The sequence below is a fragment of the Balearica regulorum genome, chromosome 2, assembly GCF_011004875.1.
Source record: "Balearica regulorum gibbericeps isolate bBalReg1 chromosome 2, bBalReg1.pri, whole genome shotgun sequence".
In the NCBI taxonomy this organism is placed as follows: domain Eukaryota; kingdom Metazoa; phylum Chordata; class Aves; order Gruiformes; family Gruidae; genus Balearica; species Balearica regulorum.
The window spans coordinates 14,743,640-14,765,650 of record NC_046185.1 but is presented as its reverse complement, the minus strand read 5'-3'; the positions used below and the strand labels follow the sequence as shown (position 1 = coordinate 14,765,650).

At 42.5% G+C, this 22,011-nt stretch overlaps 2 protein-coding genes across 9 annotated transcripts in view; both read right to left on the bottom strand.

Moving 5' to 3' along the window:
• TAF2 (TATA-box binding protein associated factor 2) overlaps nt 1–2,510 on the bottom strand; it is a 63,184-nt gene extending 60,674 nt beyond the window's left edge. For all 5 annotated transcript variants that reach the window (XR_012833730.1, XM_075743428.1, XM_010308194.2 and 2 more), the window contains exons 1-2: nt 2,308–2,510; nt 774–828 (exon numbers count right to left, since the gene is read on the bottom strand). Coding sequence is in view for 4 of the 5 variants with exons in the window: in XM_075743428.1 (XP_075599543.1) it covers nt 774–828; nt 2,308–2,360 (108 nt within the window). In the remaining variant the exon portion in view is untranslated. The remainder of the gene's footprint in view (nt 1–773; nt 829–2,307) is intronic.
• A 2,845-nt stretch (nt 2,511–5,355) lies between these two features.
• On the bottom strand, nt 5,356–21,428 carry DSCC1 (DNA replication and sister chromatid cohesion 1). Of its 4 annotated transcripts, XM_075743426.1 has the most exons (10): nt 20,914–21,070; nt 20,689–20,815; nt 19,039–19,207; nt 15,613–15,747; nt 13,129–13,219; nt 10,472–10,610; nt 9,458–9,510; nt 8,113–8,270; nt 7,424–7,572; nt 5,356–6,635 (listed from the first exon to the last, which is right to left on the bottom strand). In XM_075743426.1, the coding sequence occupies exons 3-10, from the start codon at nt 19,141–19,143 to the stop codon at nt 6,527–6,529; spliced, it is 939 nt and encodes a 312-aa protein (XP_075599541.1). In that variant the 5' UTR covers nt 19,144–19,207; nt 20,689–20,815; nt 20,914–21,070; the 3' UTR covers nt 5,356–6,526. The 4 variants fall into 4 exon arrangements, with proteins under 4 accessions (XP_075599541.1, XP_075599538.1, XP_075599540.1 ...); XM_075743423.1 differs by lacking the exons at nt 20,689–20,815; nt 20,914–21,070 and adding an exon at nt 21,178–21,428; XM_075743425.1 differs by lacking the exons at nt 20,689–20,815; nt 20,914–21,070 and adding an exon at nt 20,327–20,412.
• Nucleotides 21,429–22,011: the final 583 nt, after the last annotated feature.

The following is a 22,011-nucleotide window of genomic DNA, read 5'->3' as shown; positions in this document are numbered from 1 at the left end:
ACAGAGATATATTAAAAAAAAACTTATTAATGCATTTCAAAGGAAAACTGTAGGTAAAATATGTTAATTTTTTATTTAAAAAGGAAATTGGTTTGCCCTTTTTTGGTATCTAGAATACATTTTCTTTCATACCATTTAACAGGCGAACTTTCCCAGCTATGAAACAGAACAAAACAAAAAACTTCAAAATGACTGACAATCCTGATTGTTTTACTGGAAATGATCTGCCTCTATTGACTAGATTTCAAGTTACTAGCATCACTATGTTTTTCATCACTATGTTTCACATTTTGGTATCTAAGCTTGAGACAATGATTTTTAAAACCTAAGCAGAATCCATCTTGACAGATAGCTAAATTCACAAAAAAGCCTCACCAACTTCAGGTTTCAGAAATCGTGAAAGTCTTTTCAAAGCCCCTAGGAACCCACATATAAGGCTAGAAAACTCTATAACCCTATCCCTAACATCAGTTAATGCCGTGTTGTCCATCAATTTTTAAATTCAAAATTGCTTTGTAATATTATTTGCAATGCATTAACTTTCTTTTAGAAAGCTTTTCCTTACAGAGATGAAAACATTCACAATTAGAAGGTACTTTATTTGACGCATCTCAAGGAATGACAGACTTATGAGAGGCATCAGATTAGACAGTACAAAATACAAAGAAGCTGAAGAACATAATTAGCTTGTGTGTGCAGTTGTTTCCTCTAAAAGCATGAAGAAAACCCAGACTTTTAATTTCTACTTTCACATTTTATTAAAAAATACTTACTACAACAGACTTTCTCTGAAAATTTATGTTGTTGATACATACTACCTGGTGAGTTGTGCTGGAAAAAAAAAATAAAATAAGTAAGGTTTTGCACAAACATCAGCATTTAAAATAATATTTTAACCCAGTTTTAAAAAATAGAGAGCTCATACAGGATGTATGTACATCTAGACAAATACAGCACATAGCATATACTTCTACGAAGAATTCATGATGATCTAAATTTCTTACATGGTCCAAACCAAATAATGAATAGAAATTGCACACAAGGTCAGAAAAGTTCCAATAAAATCAAAGTATAGTATCAAACCAGTATGAATATTACTAGTAATACAGGAAGAGAACAACATCGCTTTTGAACATCACATAACAGTATGCAAAAATATAGTATTACTAATGGCACAGAATTAAGTTCTAACACTTTAGTGATGAGCAGTATTAGAAACAGCATGTGGCTGTAATATTTACAATCAGAGACCTGTGGAAAATTTACCTGGTGAGTTGTCACTCATACATAATTTATGTAAGCAGGTACTATACATGAAAAAATATACAGGATGTGCTTTTACAATTCATATGTCATAAGAATTTATTATTTTAAATAATGGTTATATATTAATCAAGATAGATATTTGCTTAAATTTTGAATCCGTATTTGAACTCCTGGTAAATAAAACTCTGATTTTAAAAATGGAAGATAAAACAGTAATTCCAACTTTTTAAACCTTTGGAAGTTATTTCTCTATTTTTTCTGTAGTAGGTGGTATCTTCATCACACTTCAGAGCAGTGCTATTCATGACTCAAGATACAACCTTGGAATAATTCAACTTTTATGCCACATCATACATTACATGCACATACTCATGTATCCTGTGCATTAAAAAGTGACTTTGCTTCAGTTAAGCAAGTTCAATAAAAATTCCCACAAGAGAATGATAACATCTAGTATCCGGTGATGGATTTAAACATTACCTACACATTAAAATGTATATGATAACAAAAGTGATTCTATTTAGAAATACATTTGTTACAGATTTATAAAGAAAACAAGGAGGTATAAACAGAAATACATAAAGATCCACTGAAATCCACAACCAACTGCTTTACAGCTTGGTTATAACCAAAATAATTAACATGTAAAAACGACAATTTGCTTAACAAACCTGCTTGCTGCAAATGCAAGCATTTTTTATATATGAAAAAGCCGTTAAGTCAAAAGGCTTTAACACAGCAGTAAGAATGAAACCAGGCCACATGGTCTGTAGTGCTGACATTGTGTGGAGAGATCTCTAAGGTCTGAAGAGCACCATGTCAGTATCTTTATGAGACTGCACAGGTGACAGATTCACTGTGCATGAGTGAGTCCATTTACACAATAAAACATACACCTACAACACGCATTTTCTGAGTGCAAGCTACACCATAAGCAATAGTTACAACCTTCTCAGGTAAATAATCACTTATGAGCCTGTGGCCTGGTTCAAATGTGCATTGATCTCAAGTATAGCAACTTTAAAAAAAATTGATACTTATAATTTATATGGTCTTGGGCTCTCAAATCCTTTGTCTCCTTTCTTCCTATTCATCCTGAACAACAGCAGTAAACACAGACCGCTGGCTGTCAGACTGGCATCAACATCATCCTTGCTGGATGGGTCCTTTGATTTTCCCTTGTGCCGGGCTGTATTTGATCACTCATCTCCCCAGTGGATCCGCGACTCCCAACTGTCGAGCATCTTCAGCTCGAATAAGCACGACACACAAACACCAGTCTTTCTACAGAACCTTTTATGAGCACAGCAGACAATCCCTCTCCTCACTGGGGGTACGATACCAGTTCAGAGGCGCTGCCTGCTTCCTTTCCGCAGAAACTACGTAAACCAACTGGCTCGACGAGCAACAAAGTGGGAGCTACTGGATCAGGAAGGCCGCGGCGGCTGGGCAGGCAGGGCCGAGGGGTCCCCGCTCCAGGGACAGCCGGCTGGAGTGCACCCTCCGCTGGCAGGTGGGAGAGGCGCCCCCGGGGGGCGAGTGGGCAGGGAGGGGGGGGCGCAGAAGCCGCCGCAAAGCCCCCCGCGGCCCGGCCTTATCGTCGCTGCGGATGCGGGCGCTCCTGCGGGCGACGGCTGGACCGGGGGCTCCTGCGGCTCGTTGTCGTCCGGGGCAGTCGGCTGGGGCCGGCCGGCATGGAGAGCAGGGACGGCTACCGGCACGGCGCGGCCTCCCCCTCAGCAGCACGCCCGCCAGGCCCCGCCGAGGCTCTGCCCCTCCGGAGCGGCCGCCATTTTGCCAGTAACCTTTGACCCCTGGCGGTTGAAAGGTCACAGCCGTTTAACGGAGCTTTATTTTTTTTTTTAAGGATAGAAAGTCTTTTGAAATCTTGTTTTTCACAAGGGTGTTGTACCCATCAGAGGTAGTCATGGGCAAAAAAAAAAAAAAAAGAAAACCCCAAAAATATTCCACAGGCCTTATACGGGGCCGGGTCAGGTACTGATGCGCATGCGCCTTGCCGACCTCCAGCGCGGGAGCAGGCAGGCGCGCGGGCACGCAGACAGGCGGGGCGGGGCGTCAGGCGGGGGCGGGGCGTCAGGCGGGGCGGGGCGTCAGGCGGGGCCGCGGCGTCAGGCGGGGCGGGGCGTCAGGCGGGGCCGCGGCGTCAGGCGGGGCGGGGCGTCAGGCGGGGCGGGGCGTCAGGCGGGGCGGGGCGTCAGGCGGGGCGGGGCGTCAGGCGGGGCGGGGCGTCAGGCGGGGCCGCGGCGTCAGGCGGGGGCGGGGCGTCAGGCGGGGGCGGGGCGTCAAGCGGGGCGGGGCGTCAGGCGGGGCGGGGCGTCAGGCGGGGCGGGCCGTCAGGCGGGGCGGGCCGTCAGGCGGGGGCGGTGTTCGGCCCCGCCCGCCCAGGGGCAGCCCCTGCGCTCCGCTCCTTGTAGAAGCCCGGGGTAGCGGGGGCGCGGGTCTGTATGGCGGCTGCTCGGTTCTGAGTCTGGGCTTTATTTCGAGTGCAGCAGTGCCCTCAGCTGGAGTCTTACCTGTTGGTGGGGGCTGCCAGCGTGATGGCGGCGGTGCCTCCGCAGGCAGCGAGCTGTTACCGGTGCGGGGCTGTTAAGCGGCTGCCAAGGGGCCGTAACATAGAGGAGCGACGGAGGTGGTGAAGGGTCTAGAGCACCAGTGCTGTGAGAAGCGTCTGAGGGAACCGGGGTTGTTTAGCCTGGAGAAGAGGAGGCTGAGGGGAGACCTGATGGCTCTCTACAGCTACCTGAAAGAGGCTGTAGCCAGGTGGGGGTCGGTCTCTTCTCCCAAGTAACAAGCGATAGGTACAAGAGGAAATGGCCTCAAGTTGCACCAAGGGAGGTTTAGATTGGATATTAGGAAAAAATTCTTGACTGAAAGCGCTGTCAATCATTGGAACTGGCTGCCCAGGGAAGCGGTGGAGTCACCGTCCCCAAGAGGTGTAGATGTGGTGCTTAGGGACACGGTTTAGGGGTGGACTTGGCAGTGCTAGGTTAGCAGTTGGACTGGATGATCTTAAAGGTCTTTTCCAACCAAAACAACTCTATGATTCTATTCCATTCTACGCCCAGTTGCTGCTGCTGAACGTACCAGGGGCCTTAATGCAGATCTCCAGCTGTGCACACCTCGGAAGGGTTACACATGCGTCAGCCTCTCCCAGGGACTGACAAACCCTCAGCTTCTGCATTCAAGTAGACTTAGGCATACCTGAACTTTCTTAGGGGCCAGACTCAAGGCCATACCCAACACTGAGTCACAGGAAGATACTAAAACACATCAGTCTTTACTTTTGAATCAAAAAGGGATTTAAGACAATAACGCTGCTGGGAACCAGGCACGGAGCCACAGAATGAGATTGGGTCCAGTGACCTCCGCCCTCCCACCCCGAGTGCGCTGCAGAGTGTCTTTAGTCACAGTACCGGGAGGACACAAAATGAAGTTTCTTCATAACCTAGATGTGTTCTATTAGAAGCAAGTTTTGATTCATCTATTTGATGTTAAAATAAATGCGTGCATCGAAGCAGCTAATGGAGTTAGCCCTTTCAGCATCAGCAGTTCTTGATATTTAAAAAGCATTCTGTCATTCTGGATGTCTGACAAAACAAATCAGAAGTACTGTGAACAGGTAGAATGATTACACCTGCAAAAATAATTTAGATAATGATTCAGGTTTACCTGGGTATTATGATACAGCTTTATTCACGTAATACTTAAATTCTTACTTGTTTCACAAACAAAACCCAATGTAAATATACACTGTTGTATCACAGACTACAAGACTCTTAATTCTCTTGTGTATTTCAACTAAGGAACCATATACGATGCAACGGAAGTTATTTCCAAGGCTTTCACATTCATATTACCCTTGATCTGAGACGGAACCTTCTGCTGCTATGAAAAGGACCGCAGCTGCTGAAACCAGACAGCACGCCAGGCTGCTCTTCCCGGCACAGAGCCACTAGAAGCCAGCTGGGTCTCTACGCACCTGGCTCAAACACCACGCTTGTACACCTCAGAAAGGTGAGGACCAGGGAATCGATCAGTGGGCAAGAATAAGCAGAGCTCAGAAACTAGTTGTTATTTGGCTTTTTATCTGTAACAAAATTCCAAGGATGCACACACCCATCTTAAGAGTTACATGTCATTTATAGTTTTTCTCCTCTCCACGCTCATCCTACATTCAGCACACTACCAGTTCCAAAGTTTTTAATATCTTACATCTGAGTTTGATGCAGCAAATGTTTTTTTTTTCATAAAAACCCTACAATGTTGAGTTTAAAAAAATATTTGAAAAACATCTAATATTAAACTCTGGTTCACTATGCAAACAATCCTTTTTAATGATTACAAAATTCCTATTTCAGGCACTTCATGACAATATCATTAAAATATCCTGTTTTATTGCTCTACACAGAATAATATTCCACCCTAAGTTTTCAAGGCACAATTTCTACATGTAGTTATTTGCAATGACAAAGTTTTTTAAAAAAATAAATCGCATTACAAACGTTTATAAGCTCTTTAAAAAGCAAAGGTAGTCTTCTGTAAAACATTAATTTTACATCAGCTACATTCTAATAGCAGTTTATAGGAAGTTCATAACACAATGTCCAACTATTCTCTCATATCCTCATACTCGATCACAATTTGGGTTTTTGTAATATTTCAATGGCAATTCTGCCAAGTGTTAAAGTGCCAAGAGCTTGTGCCAATGTTATTTACAGCCATGACCATAAAAAAAACCCTTCCAAAATTAGGACTACTGTAGTCTGTCCGTAATTATTTCTTCCTGAACTCATCAAAGGCTGCAGTATTCAAATGTCAACACTGCGATGAAATCTTTAAGAATGCTCACTAATGAGAAAAAGACTAAGCATTCCTTTTTGCTGTTGAAATCAATTGACTGAATTATTATCAAGGAGGTTTTAATTTTTAATGTCAGACTTCAGTTTATGGATAGACAGCTGAAGTGTATTCAAGTAGCAGCTCGACTCCTGGCATAACTATAGTCACAAAGGAAAAAGAAGGAAGAAGGTGGGCATGGGCTGCCGACACCATGGTTTCTTAGAAGAGGCAAATGCCCTCACATTTCTGAGCAGAAAACAAAACTTGTTCAAGAAGCTCGGCTGCTTAAACTTAAGAACACTGTATCGTCTCGGTTGACAACTCCTTTCCCCAGAAGGCAGGAAGAAGCAACATTCACTGTTAGTCCATTCAGTATTCTCAGTTCTTAAAGCAATACTTGTTATGAGATGGGTCTTCTAGAATTATAGACTTTAACACCATTCTGCATGGAGGAGCGAGCGTATTTTGTCAGAAGAGCACCAACTGTCTGCTTCTCCGCACATAGGTCTCTAAAGAGGAAATAAAAGCAGACGACATTGGCATTAGAGATATTCTCATACAAAATGAATCCGTGAAATACTTGTAAATGTTGCAATAAACTGGATTAGGGGACTGGGAGAAAAAAAAACCCCAAACTACTGTAACTATCATGTAACGCTTTAAATTACCTAAAGTTTAGAACTTGGCTTGACATTAAAGCAACAGGCAAAACTACATTATTTACTTCAGAAACAAGGATTTTGGTTTTTAGGAGGAGTTGGCTGGGTTTTGTTATTCCTGTTCTGTAAAGGGTTTTCAATCTAGCAAAAGTTAGCTTTGAATTACTTATATTACAGTAAATTTAGAGCCACTCAAAGGTTTGATGCAGTTACTTCTGGGTTACCACCTGCATCTGCTGACACGTATCCTGGCTGGGTATTCCAGGTAGTGCTGGAGTGTGAGTGTTAAGCACCAAAAGAACAACGGAGGCAGGACGGGAAGCGCTACTGCTCTGTGGTGTTAATACGGAGACTGACCCTAAGTGTCAGGAGGTTTATCCTTTTAAGTCTGGCTCAAGCAAATAAGACAGAGTTATCACTCATTTAAATTCAGTAGGATCAGCTTTTTACACAAGTTTAAATCCAACAAACGTGGCTACAGTTCCCAGGGGTGGGGATTCTATTCACAGAGAATTCGTATTCGTTTAAAATGGAAAAGTATAGTATTTGAGGCAATCACAGCTGATAAGAAGTCAGCTATGCAAAAACGGAAAAATATAACACTATTTATATTTTAATAAAAAGAAATATATCCTTACTGTATATAAGGGGTAATATCCTCTTCTGTCCACTTTTCCCGTATGCTGAATAAGCTGTTGAATCTTTCCTGATTGTCTTCAGGTAAGTCTTCTACTTTTAGCAGAAAGATGGTCTCTGGCCTTGAGCTTTTATCCACAAGAGCCAAGCCCTGTAGATCAGCATCAGAGAGAAAACATTGTAAAGACAAAACAATTAAACTTCCTTCTTTCTGGCAATAATCCATACAAGTTGCCCTTTGAATGTCCAAAGCCGCCTAAAACTGCACTACTAGAGGCAAAGTGAAAAAGTATCACAAAGGCGCTGTTTTACAGGCCGTATTTATCATTTTCTTTATGATAATGAGGGAGGGGGAAATCCAATGCGTTCCAACATGTCTCTGCCTCCTTTGAGCAGAAGGATTTCCATAGTGCTTGCGCTACTCTGCTGGCTGTCACTACAATTGGCTTGACAATAGCTTCATAGTTAGAAGTATTAACTGTAAAGCTGCAACTTTTCTTCAGACTCACAGGAAACTGAATTGTCACGATTCCAGTCTACTCATGCTCATAGAGGATGTCGTAAGCAGTACTTTAACTCAAAAGCTGACAGAAATAACACAATCAGTACTCATTAATTGATGATCTACATATGACACAAGTTCAGTTAACAGCCTACTCACAAAAGAATCTGTACTACTTTGTGTTTTTACCTTAAGCTGATTAAGCCTTGTTGTCATCCCTTCAGGGACACTTTGTTGCCAGACTTCTTGAAACTCTGAGAGATTGAATTTAACTGCATTTTGCAAAAGCATTTGTGCTATAGCTCTGCATATTTTGTCTTCGTGCATTTCAAAGTAAACGTCCCCTGCTGAGAAACATAAAACAGGTTATCTTGGGTTCTTGCTTTTTGATAAAAGAACAGAGAACAGCCTCATATTTTCACTCCGTTCTACAGTCTTCTACAAACCAAGTATCCTGTTTTTTCTTCTCCTCGGGGAGTAACCTGACTTCGTATTACTTTGGATAAATGACATTATCTTCTCATTCTCAAGAACGCATCAAGTGGAATATTACGTGTGTGTGCTACATTATTCATTCATATCAATATATGTATTTGGCTCCCATCTTTTCCCCTTTCGCAGTAACAGTTTCTCCTACAGCCTCCACTCCTATTTCGGAATGGCTTGTATTAAGGTGTTTGCGATTAAGGTGTTTGTCTGTGGTTGAACAATTATACATTTTCACTTCCTTAATCATCTTTATAATGTGAGATGATGAAGGGAATAATGAGAATTTATTTTCTTTCACAGGCTAAAATTCTCTGAACAACATCAGGCATAAACACTTCCTTCCACTTTTTCAGTCATCTGAACTTACTGCAATTCAAACTTATTCCTTGTGCAACCTCCCTAAATATACTAAGATGACAATCTGTGTCACTCCAACTACTTTCCTATGTTCTTTAAGGTCAAGTGCAACTCCTCCTTCAGCCAAAGGTGAGATGAAAGCAACTGTGGGGAAGAATTCAGATTGAGGTTAAGGCACTGAAACAGGGTATCTATATGCGAGATGGGCAACAGAGATTTGATTGATACAATCAGTGGATCTTGTGGTGCAGTTCAAGGGACCAAAGGCAGATGACTTCAGGCAAGCTGAGTTCAGGGAGATCTACACGCCACTGACTATTCACAATAGCACCATTAATTGCTTAAACAGCTGAGACCTCCCAGGGTATCTAAAGAGAAATCCCACCTAAATTTTACTAGTCATCTGTCTTTGGTCACAACATTATGGCTGTAGACACCTAATAAATCACTTCAGGTATCTCTGAAAGTTCCTGGGTCTTCCCTAGATTCTTGTACAGTTTAATAGTCCTTTTCACTATGAAACTTCCTCTAACAATTTTACTGATTTTTAGCTCATGGTTTGCTCCCTCCTTTTGCTGGCATTGTAGTAAATTCATTTGTTTGAGCTATCCTCACAAAATCTGCCTTTACTCATGAATAACTATTTCCTTTATGCAAAATTAAAATATGCGTGCTTTCCTAAACTTACCATCATCAATGTATTTCCTTCCATAGCTTCGAAGAACATGTTCTATCATCTCTCTGAGGGAAAAAAAAAAATACACCAGAAATCAAGGTTTAAAACTATTTATTAGGACATTACAGGAACAGTTACCGAGAAGATGATAAAGAAACAGGTAAAGTAAAAAAAAAAAAAATCAAGGAGAGTGGAGGATGGCTGAAATGAACAAATTGAGTAAAACTTAGAAGCAAGCTAGAAAAGAACAAAAGGGGACAAAAAGAACAGATGAGAGTTATGTCAGCATGTCCTCCCCAAAAGTCTCTTCCACTTTTGAGTTATAACTAGCAAAGACTAAAAGGCATAAGGAGAATAAGGAAAAGAGACTCTTGCAATGTCACTTCTTTCCAATGAGAAGTGATGCAAGTCACGAATTTGGCAGTTGATTGTCCCTTGCTGAATAGCAGGCATTTTTCTAGACCTCCAGCATAAAATTCGAACCTAACTGCAGACACTAATAGTAAAGCAAGATTTCTTTTTGAGCCGAAAGCCAAATAAACGGAAAACCCTACATATTGTAAACTTGTTTGAATGGTAATCTTAAATTATTAATGGCAGTACAATAAACTCGACTCTTAAGGTCTGAATTCCATATTAGACCAGAAAACACACCACCATCTCAGACATTAAGCAAGAGGTAAAATAAACATTTTTGGCTAGCTTCAGAACAAGTATTTCAAGATGGTCAGCAATTCACGGCTAAGTACGTACTGCTTCCATCATTTACAATTCCGCAGTAATGTTTCCACTATTGAATGAATGGAAATATTACCAATAGACACTAAAATCAGTTTACTAACCTGTCTAAACTACTAATGCCCTTGTATATTTTAGGACCAAAGAAAAGATATCGTTAACACCATGGTAACAGGAATCTAGAGTTATAAGACTACAATCCTAATAAAAAAATTAATGATTAATTAGTAATAGTTAATGATTAATAATGATTTTAGACAATTTCAAATACCAAAATTAATTGCTTACGTGGGCTCTAGAGATCCAAGTTCCTCAAGGCAGGTACGTAAAGGAACCTTACTTAACGACCAGGACTCTGAGTCTATTAGCTGAGTCACATGATTCAAGAGTTTCATCTCATAGTCAAATTCTAGAATTCTCCAATATCCTGCCAAATAGAAAACCACAAAACAATGTTAGAAGGAAAACATTAACACTATTCCCCTGAAGATACATTACAGGAGTCTGGATATCTAGGTCACCCCTTTACAAAGTACAGCAACACCATTCTGTCATTTTCAGGAATAAAGCTGAGAAAAAGAACAGAATAGTAAGAGCAAATGTAAAGGAGAAAGAAATTAAACTATCTCAATTATTCATAACTGTTTAGGTGCCTCTCCCCTTCTACTCCACTCTTGTGAGACCTGACCTCAAGTACTGCATCCAGCTCTGGGGGCCCCAGTACAAGGACATGGGCCTGTTGGAGCAAGTCCAGAGGAGGCCACAAAGATGATCAGAGGGCTGGAGCACCTCTCCTGTGAGGACAGGCTGAGAGAGTTGGGATTGTTTAGCCTGGAGAAGAGAAGGCTCCAGGGAGACCTTCTAGCAGCCTTCCAGTACCTGAAAGGGGCCTACAGGAAAGCTGGAGAGGGACTGTTTTCAAGGGCATGGAGTGGTAGGACAAGGGGTAAAGGGCTTAAGCTGAAGGAAGGTAGATTTAGACTAGATGTTAGGAAGAAATTCTTCCCTGTGAGGGTGGTGAGGCACTGGAACAGTTTCCCAGAGAAGTTGTGGATGCCCCATCCCTGGAAGTGTTCAAGGCCAGGCTGGATGGGGCTTTGGGCGACGTGGTCTAGTGGAGGGTGTCCCTGCCCATGGCAGGGGGGTTGGAACTAGATGATCTTTAAGGTCCCTTCCAACCCAAACTGTTCTAGGATTCTATATAGATTAACAGCCACAGATACATAGGCACTACAAATCCCATTCCAAGATGAATCAGACTTGGAAAAACTAGTAATTCAGACACAGAACTGCATGAACAGAACTATCTGCACTGGCTCTGTGAAGTGGCAGTTCAGGTCCAGCCAAGTTCACAGAAATCCAGAAGTGATGAAGCACAGATCTGGTACAACGGTGCTGTGGAGCTGTAAACAACAAGGAAAGTCATCTGTGAGATTGTCCTCACCTGACTAATGGGACAGTATAGAGAATACAGAGCAGAAGTCTTCCCAGTGGTGCTCAGTGATGGGACAGGAGGCAACAAGCACAAGTTGCAATGAGGGAAATCCCAGCTGAGTATGAGGAGAATTTTTTTCTCATTGTGGATGGTCGAACACCGCTACAGCCTGGACAGAGGCTGTGCAATCTCCATCCTTGGAAATGCTCAGAACTCAACCAGCTGAGGCCCTGAGCTGTCAGCTCCAAGCTGGCCCTGTCCTAAAGCAGGGTGTGAGAAACCGAACTGTAAGAACTTTTGTCTCAAAGATCGCTTTGCTCAAGCGGGAAACCCCTCCAGCTACTGAGTGTGATAAGGACAATAAGGATGATTGCCAGGTCGTAGAGACTTTCAACCTGCGAAAAACGCCTTGCCGGGTCATGCACCACAAGTCAGGTAACAGTCGCGTGAAGAACAGGGCTGGAACTGCAAGAAGTGTGTACGCATGTGCAGGAACGTGGAGCCCTGTTGTACGTGCCATCGTGAGGACCGCCACCAGTAAAAAAGGGGACTGCCAAGATGAGGGTGGTGTGCCTTTGCCCACTGCTGCAGAACAAGAGATTTGGACTCTCCCAAGATGGACCCCCGAGACGCTGTGGACCCGTGCCTTCGTCCACCGTCGCAGAACGAGAGATTTGGATACCCCCCCCACACCAAGACACTGTGGATCCATGGCGGTGACTATTCTTGCGATTCTATCCCGGAGTCTTGCTTGGTCTTCTGCCTTTCTTTTCTGCCCTGTCCTATCGATCTTATTGGTTACCTTTACCTTTTCTTTTTTTAACTCTTTTCATAATAAAACTGTTTCTGGTATACGGCATTTGACCTCGTTTGTGTCTTAATCTTGCTCTTAGGATCGTATCGAAACCTCCCCAACATTGGATCGGGACACAGGGGTTCAGATCTGATAGCCTCCAGAGCTCAGTTCTGCCCTGTATTATTCCATGGCTCTAGGACTGCTGTCACCTGGCGCCCAGGTGAGGGTTTGGGCTTGGCCAGGTAGGACCTGTCCCAAGGTGAGGCACTTGCTCACACAGCTGGAAGACTTCCGAGATAAACCCAGTCCAGGAAGAAAAAGGACTATGAAAGGGCTGGGGTTACCTAAGGATCAGCTATTTTTGTCTCTAGAACTGCTGAAAGCAGTACCCACTCATCCATGAAGAGGGCAACCAGCCAAAAAATATTCATGTTGTGGGTGGGACACTCTGATGCCAGCGTTTGTAGAAGCAAAGAAGGAATTACCCTGGAAAGAGTCAGACTGGTCAATGCCTGCTCAGTTTTATCTTTTTGATCAGCTTCATAGCAGCAGAGGATATAGGAAATACAGAAGCAGATCTTAGCACTTCGAAGTAACTTGCACCTTGAAAGATGAGGATGGAACAGGCCTCAGAAAAAGGAGACACAGATATTTTGGGGAAAAAAAAAGCAGAGTTATTTCTCATAGGCAACAATAGTCTTTAGAAACAAATACCTTCAATTTTGCAGGCATCTATAACCTGCAGTTGGTGCAATATTTCTTCTTCACTTGCTTGAATCAAGCTGAACAAATCTTCTGTTGTATACTGCAACCAGGGAAAAAGAGAAGGGAATAAAACAAGTTATCCTTACTCCTCTCCTCTGCTTCAGCAAGCATGCTAAATGCATTATAAGATATAATGAAAGAAAGACTTAGAAGATTGGTGTTTTTATCCCCAGACTCTGAATTTTCTAAGCTTTACCACACTCTCTGAAACTTCTCCTGTAACTTACAACATTTTCTCAAAGGGTTATTCAATATAAAAACCAGTCTAACTACAGGGAAGTCTTTGTGCCATGCCTAGGTAATATACCTCTACTCTCAGGACGTCAAACTAGCACAAGTAGACATCATAAATAAAGTAACAGAACAAGAAGGAAAAGTGAATGTGTACTGTCTTTTCTAAATCACGTATTTTGATCTATGAGATTCAAAGACAAGGCAAAACAAAAATCACTCATCACTTTTGGCTAAGCCAGAAGTCAGAACTCCAACTTAATACCTCCCCTGAGATAAAGCCTCCTCCAGCATGCCCTCGACAGTTACGTGTTGTGGTCTGGTGTGTGCTAACCAATTAGCAGACATGTAGCACAGACCCAGCAGCAGTACATACAGCTTCCTGCAGAACAGTTACTTGGTGAGATGGGAGGGTGCTATAGATACTGTGGTAAAGACTCATGAGACATGGGAGGAACAGAAGGTATCACGAGGAGTGAAGTAAAGGGAAGGAACACTAGACTTAAATTCATAGGAAACAGGACTTTATCAATTCCTTTATTCACCTTACAGCCTTTTTAATCAACTCTAATATTAGAGTTTTGTTGATTATAGGGTAAAAATATTTCCTATCAGAAAAGAAACAAAATGGTTTAAGTACTTGAGATCTATTAGACTATGGGAACACAAATGGAACAAACCAACACCAAGTTTGGAACATCTGTGTGCTAAAAAAGTAGTTAATAAATACAGAAAAGTCCCCTCTTCTTGCTATGCCATTCCTATTAGACAGTACATTGAAACATCATCAGGCTAAGCAGCACTGAACTCACATCAGTATTTCAGCAAGGGATGACTATATTATACAGTACTTTAAAAAACACCGCTAGCAATTTAGAGCAAGTATATCCCCAGATCAGTATGCAAATGTGTTTGCAAGTTAGATACTGCCATTCAGATAAAACCCTGCACAGGAGTCCTTGGCATTTGTTCCCTCTCTGAGGCCTGGCTAGCACTCCAACAGCTTGTTTAAGAAATCACTGCTCTCAGCTATGATGCTTTTATCAGCTGCACCACCCTTGAAAACATAAAATGGAATGGGCTGACTTGCATCATGTCCATACCAGAAAATTCCAAATAAGGATAAGAAACTTATTAAACACTGATTCAGGCACATTCAATCATTTGAATACGTTTTGTCATCTCACTGTAAAATCCAAGATTTTAATTTGGTGCATCCTGAGCAAGCTGTGTATTAGCCTATTTCTGAGCTTTCCTGTAGTTTGTAAATCACATCACCATGCACCAGGCTTCCTTACAGTAATTCTTTATAGTGCTAGAGTTCTTTCTGGTTCCTTTCCTGTATTTCTCTGTGTATGATACAGTACAAACAACTGAAAACCACAAGAAGTTTACAGTAAGCCACCAAAACATAGTAATTTGTTTTCAAACAGATTAAAGGTGGTTTATTAGTTGCCAGCACCCAATAAATATTAAGTAGTAAGCGAACAACACAGCAAAATTTTTTACTACACATGTATTGTTTGGGATTCCAGTAAGAATCAGTCCCACAGGACAGAGAGCTTTCCCATGGAGACCTTTCAGATTAAAGTTCCACCAGTAGCATAGCTAAGATTCGTCTACATTTATCAGATATATCTAGTTTTTCTCCCGTAAGCCAATACGTGAAACATTCTCCTTCAAAACAAACCGAGATCAGTCCCCAAATTAGGCACTAATGTTTGGGGAGACACTTGACGTGTCTTTACAAAATTAATTTAATATTATCAGTAAACACTATTGCATATGACATCTTTTTGTGTTACTAGCCTTTGTAAATGCTTATAATTTCTGGACAATTTAAGCCCCTTTCCATTACCAATTAGATCCTAAATTGGATTTCCCGGAAACATAAAAGGACAGCAGGACAGGACTTTATTTGTGTTTTCCCTTCTTGTACTGTCAGTCTTATCCTCTCCTTTGTATCGTCCTCTGCAACTCCCTGCTCCTCCTCGTCATCATTAATTACTGTATGCAAGTGTCCTGTGACTCGGTGGAAGTGCTAATAATTACCAACTTGTTTAGAATAGTAGGCTTAAAAAAATTAACTCGAAGCAACATTGTGAAACATGGGAGCAACGGCATTTTTCTACTTAAAAGTGTATCTTCACTTTAATTTGCCCATTACCAATTACAAGAAAGTAATTCACATAGCTGATTTACCTTTGAAAATGTCAAAGACTGATCTTTCCGACTATCTGGCCCTTCATATGGATCTTCCATTAAAAGCTTCCTCAGTTTCTTCAGTTTCGGTCGGCATCTCCTTAATTCCCAATAGTTATTGGAGAAGCCAGCAATCTACAAGAAAAAACAGTTACTCTTAAAATATTTTAATCTACCATTTGGATTCAAAGAAGCTTACAAAATTTATCAGCAAAAAGTGTTAATCTAGTTACTGAGAAAAGAATGTATTAATAGGGTAATTACTTTAAAGATGAAACAATCATTGTAATATTTTCAATAAAAAAAAAATTACTGCAGGCAACAAAGAATAAAAAAACACTGTTGGTTGATAAAAATACATTCGTAGTGCATATGACAAAGGGAACAACTCACCTCTATGCACAAATGATAGATACATTCCTGTGCAATCCTCATCAACATTTCTTTTCCTCTTAATACAAAGTTGTATTACTACCATAAACCCCCCCATATGATCCCATTTCCATCTTCCCCACTTCTTCCCATGCTTGGGATGTGCTTTGTGGTCTTTTTACACATTAATGAATCATCATATCACTAAGCTCAAGCAAAACAGACATTAACGAGACAGTAAGTTACACATAACTAACAAGACATCTCTATTCCTTACTGGAGTCAAGACATAAATTGTATACTGTTAGTGGAGTCAAGACATAAAGTGTGCAACAGGAGCTCAGGTGTAATTGATACAATAGCATTAATCTAATAAAACTTTACCTCTAGAGTAGTCCTGAGGTGTTTTGTGGGGTACAGCTTGGAATTCCTAGAAGATTCTTTAAAGCCTTTCAGCATTGTTTCTACTATTTACCAAACCAAAAGAAGTGGGTACAGAATGGCAGAGGCAGAAAAGGCTCTAGGTTTCTGACTCCTGATCCAACCACTAGTCTTTTGTAAAAAAGCCTCCATGAAAAAGCCTCCAGACAGTACTTTAAAATACCCTAAATGCTTTATCATAATACTTTTATTTTTGTTTTGTTAAGGTCATCTGGTAAAAAACTTTAAAATGTTCCATTTAAATCAACTATAAGCAAACCACCTATATGTAAAAGTCTTATACAAATTCTACAAATTCTCATACAGCTAAAGTTCTTAGTTTTTAACCTAACTATTCCATAGGTTGCTTGGGCAAAATTCAGGTAAATACTAATTTCCTGACAAACTTCTAAGGGTTTTTTTCCCCCTCCATGTCAAACAGCATTTACCTAAGAGTTAGGCTTTTTTTCCTGCCAAGTTCTTTTCTGAGCAATTTGGTAATGAACAGGAAAGTACTCTGCATAGAAAAGAAACTAAATCATTCTAATTTATAATCCAAAGCTTATATCTGAATTGGTTTGTGTGAGATTAAAAAAATGGCAGATGCTTTGGCTGTATTAGCCTCACAAGCGGTATGAAGAACAGCACCGAGACTGCAGAAGGGCAGTGAAGCCCCATATCTTTTGCTATGTTTCACAATTTGCAGTGTCAATACATTATGTAATGATTTTGAAAACATTAAGAAAGCTCTTAGAAATAAAACTCTAAAAATAATTCCTAAGCAAATAACATGTAGTGAGTTTGCATGGCAAGGTTTTGGACAGCGGAGGGGCGGGGGGCTACATGGGTGGCTTCTGTGAGAAGCTGCTAGAAGCTTTCTCCATGTCCAACAGAGCCAGTGCCAGCAGCTCCAAGACAGACCCACCGCTGGCCAAGGCCGAGCCCATCAGCAGTGGTGGTAGTGCCTCTGGGGTTACATAGTTAAGGGGGAAAAATGGCTGTGCAGCAGCAGCCAGAGAGAGGAGTGAGGAGGTGTGAGAGGAACAGCCCTGCAGACACCGAGGTCAGTGCAGAAGGAGGGGGAGGAGGTGCTCCAGGCACCGGAGCAGATTCCCCTGCAGCAGACCATGGTGAGGCAGGCTGTCCCCCTGCAGCCCATGGAGGGTGATGGTGGAGCCCTGCCCAAGTCACCAGTCTGGTGTCACACATGAAGCACCTCAAAGGAGCTGATTTCCCTGCCCAGATGGACAGCTGGGAGGGGATGTGTGAGCTGGTCACAGAGTTGTGGGCATGCCTCTCCTGCTGTCCAGGAGATGACTCTGACACCAGCCAGGCCTTCCAGCTGCAGCAAAACCTGCTCTGCAACAGACTCCTGCAGATCTGTGATGAGCATACGGCCAAGCCTGGGTTCTGCCTGACACATGCTTCCAGCATGGTGGCTCTGGCTGAGCTGGTGTGCCATAGCTACCTGACTGCCGTGCTGCAGCCTGCTCCCCTCTACCTGGAGAGGATCCTCTAGCATGGACCGAGCTCCACAGTGCTTGCGGCCCTGCTTGTGTGCCTCTGCCCAGGCGCTGCTTCGTGGATCCCCTGGCTGGCGAGGTAACAAAAATAAACTTATTCTTTGCGTTTCATCCATGGTTTTGAGGTTGTTCTGCATCCTGCCTGTGCCAGCTCACACATCACATTTATATTATGCTGACATGTGTGACTTCAGAGGACTAGTGAGATCATTAAACATAGTAAAACTCTTCTATATTATTTTTTTTTGTTTTCTCATTCATCTACTTTGGTTTGAATAAACTTTTTTCGAACTGCTGACTTCACGGAAGAAATTATGTTGGTTTGATTACTATGTTCATCTAAGGACCAGCGGGATTATTCCTCAATGATGTCATTATATCCATTACAGCAAGTAATGGCCTAGTAATAATATTTGCCTAACTATTTTTATTAGAATTGTATTAACTGTGCTTCAGAAGAGCAGAGAACAATCAATTCTTTAAACTGAGCACTCCAAAATCATTCACTCCAACAAATCTTTCCAGACACTAGTTGAAAGAGTCACCTTTGAATATATTTCTGTATTTAAAAAAAAAATAGTATTCAGGCATGACATAGTATAATCTGTCTTTTGGGAAAAGCACTCCTAAAAATCAATTTGCAGCTTACTTTAAAAATAGCTGCTAACATTGAGAAATTAGATTTTCTTTGAAAACTTTTAATACCTACTACAAGCAATTACTATCCACCGAAAATAAACTAAAGTTTTAACTTTGTAGAAATAATAATCATCATACATTACGGATAAAGTTCAGTTGCCTAAACAAGGGCCCTAGAGCCATTTTGGATGCCCTAAGGTACAGCGTGTCCCCTGTGTATAAAGCATATTTATAAAGACATCCTCCTGGGGCTGTTCAATATACAAAGAAACTACAGGAGACTCATGTCCTTCTGCAGTGGCAGCTTGTAGCTAGACCAATACCACGAGGCATCTAAAATGACATTAGAAGCCTATGTTTAGACATCTGAATCCTAACTGAGTTTCACATACGCATCTTGGATAAAATACAAGAAATTATAGAGGATAAGAAAGTAGAGAATTAAAGCAAACAAAAACCTGGAAAGACATACCTGCGAATGAATAATACTACAAGATGGTTGATCCGCATTCAGCTGTTCTGGAGTTTTGCAACCAGGAATAAACAGCAGCATATTTGAGGTATCTGCTATTTTCATGTTGTAAGTTTTATCTTTGCTGCACAAGACTGCTTGTTCATCTTTTTCACCACGGATTACTAGGCTGGAAAAAAAAAATAGCACAAAAATAGAGATGTATTTTTACCTCTATTTCATAATGAACATCTATTAAACTCATCTGATATTTTTGCACATTTATACATTGGTAAAGAAGTTATAAACTGCAGTTCTATAGCAGTTCTGTAGCAGCAGTCACGGAATACCAAAATACAAAGACGTAATTGTCAAATAATCTAAAATATCTTAACACTATGGTTTTTTTCCTCTCCTTTTTGAGTTTTCCCACTCTGAAAGACAAGCATTCAAGGTTTTTATGCAGATCACAGTCAAACCACCTCACTTGCCTATTCACACACTCCCCCCTAAAACACTGATTAAGTGATGATTAAGGCCTGAACCAGATCACTAATATTAGAAATTAAGATTACAGCTAGAGTTGGTATTTAACGAGGACTGAAACTGGCCCATTGTGAAACAAGAAAGCAAACAGAAATTGTGTCTATTGTGCAGCACCCTTAGATAATTCCCTCCCCAAAACATACACATTTTCTTGCAAGTAATTCCAAGCAGAAAAGCAAGCCATCTTCTAGAGCATATCAGGACAAAGAATCAATGCAAACCCCCCTTTTAAACTCACATACTTGATTACATAGAGATTCTTAGTGAGGACGTGATAATACCAAAGCAGGACCGCAACAGGGGAACATTTAGTTCCTCCCAGGCTACGCTAAATTAAGTGCTCAGATTCAATTTAATCCTCTTGCTTCCAAAAGCATGCATGCATGAACAAAGCTCAGCTGTGCTCCAGGTGGTCCTCAGCATGACTCAGGCCTCTAACCAATGACACTTAATGATATTCCACCGATTATGGACAGGCTTAATAACATACATCTCTGAGGACTATTTTTCTTTAGGAGTTCTAACATTGTATAATTTTGAACATTTTTATTATGTTATGTCACTGGCATTGCATTTTATCAAAAACCTATCATCTAGAATGTGTTCTTGGTCCTGAGTTATAAGACATCACATAACCATCCTACCAAATGCCTATGATAATGCTGTATGTCTTTCGCTTTCTTAACTCATACGCACCCTGCCATCCACCCGACCGTAACAGCAGGAAAATCTCAAAGTCAGTGGAATTGTTTTAAAGACATACTGTCTTTTCCTAAACCCAAATTGTTAGGCATCTATCTCCATATGCCTGGCAAGAAACTCTCCTCAGTTTTTGCTACAAGTCTCCTCAGAAGCAATTTTTCCATATGCAAAAAAAAAAAAGAAAAAGAGAGAGAACAGTCACCAATACACAGCCTACAGAAGTGGGAAACTTTAATAATAAAATTGCTACTCGATGGAATAAGCTAGCAGATTGAATAGTCTGGGAGCAGGACCCACAATTGCTTTCTGGCCTTGTCACCGACTCACACTGCAGCGATACACAAACTATCCCCACATCCCATCTCCTTTTTTAACGCACACAACAAATATTTTACTGAAATAATCTAAAAGTGTTACAAATACCCATCACAAAATGCCGGTTATGTTTGCTTTGTCCAGCTTCCTATAGGTGTTCCTAGTTTATATTTCGAATTTAACTGAGTCAAGTTTAAGGGACAAGTCATGCAAACTGGATTAGAAGAATAAAAATCTGCAAAAAGCCACGTTTAAAAGCCATATCAGCCACTTAACACTAAAGATGGGACAGAGCGACCCTGCCTCATCTCCATCTCCGACTCCCTCACTCACGGTTGGGCGACTTGTAACGATGGAAAACTCCAGCCTCCCGCCGTGGAGCGGCTCTCCCCCGGTCCCTCAGCCTTCCCCGGGTCGCCGTCCCAACCACCACACGGCCGACAGGTCCCAAGCGGCGACTGTGGGGGGGGGTGTCGCCGGCGTCCGGGTCGCGCTTCGCCTCAGGGGGCCGCGGTCGCGGCCCCCTGAGGCGAAGCGCGACCCGGACGCCGGCGACACCCCCCCCGCCCTCCAGGGGGCGCCCGACCCCGCCGGTACCTGCGTCCCGCTTCCAGCTCGGCACAGAGACCCGGTTCCAATTGCAACAGGCGGCACTCGGCTGCACTGGCCTGCGGACCGAAGCTGAGACAGTGCACGACCGGTAACAGCTCCGCCGGGTTCAATTTAGCCGTCTGCAGCGTAGCGTCCACCTCCGCTCGGTTTCGCATGGCGTCCAAGAGATCCACACGCTCCGAAAAGCGCGCCACGGCGATCCCTCCCGCCTCCGTCAAGGCAGTGCCGGTCGCGGTCAAGGGGCGGGGAGGCGGGCGCCGTCGGCGCGCGCGCAGGCTAGGTTGATTCTTTGGTTGCCCGCCATGCGCCCGGGCGGGGCGGGCGGTAAACAGTGAGGGAATCGCTCTCCTCAGCGGCAGCCTGTTCACGCCCGGTGAGGCTCGGCCCAGCCCGCGGGGCTGCTGCTGCTCCTCCGCCGGGTCTGATCCAGGACAAACCTCCCTGTTTCTGTCCGGCTTGTACTAGAGCCAGGCTGGGCTGCAATAAAATCTATGTGCCAACAAACTACCATAAAAATCCATAAAATGCCTTAAATAAAATATAACTATACAACAAACCTAGGCCTAATATGGGAGTCCCTGCCCAGCTCTGACTGAGGCAGCACCCTCTAGGTATTTCCTTGACACCAGAGCATGAGAGCAAGTGGCCAGCTGTCCAAGCCGCCATTACAAGGCCTGGCAGTGGTTGGGAAGACACGGGGCAAGGCAGCTGCAGGTGGGCACCCACGGGCATCACCCACCCCTGCTCTTTCTGTCACAACAGCTGTGGGGATAGTCTGACCGAGGGCAAGTATCTGCTGGCTCTTGTCGCCGCCTGATC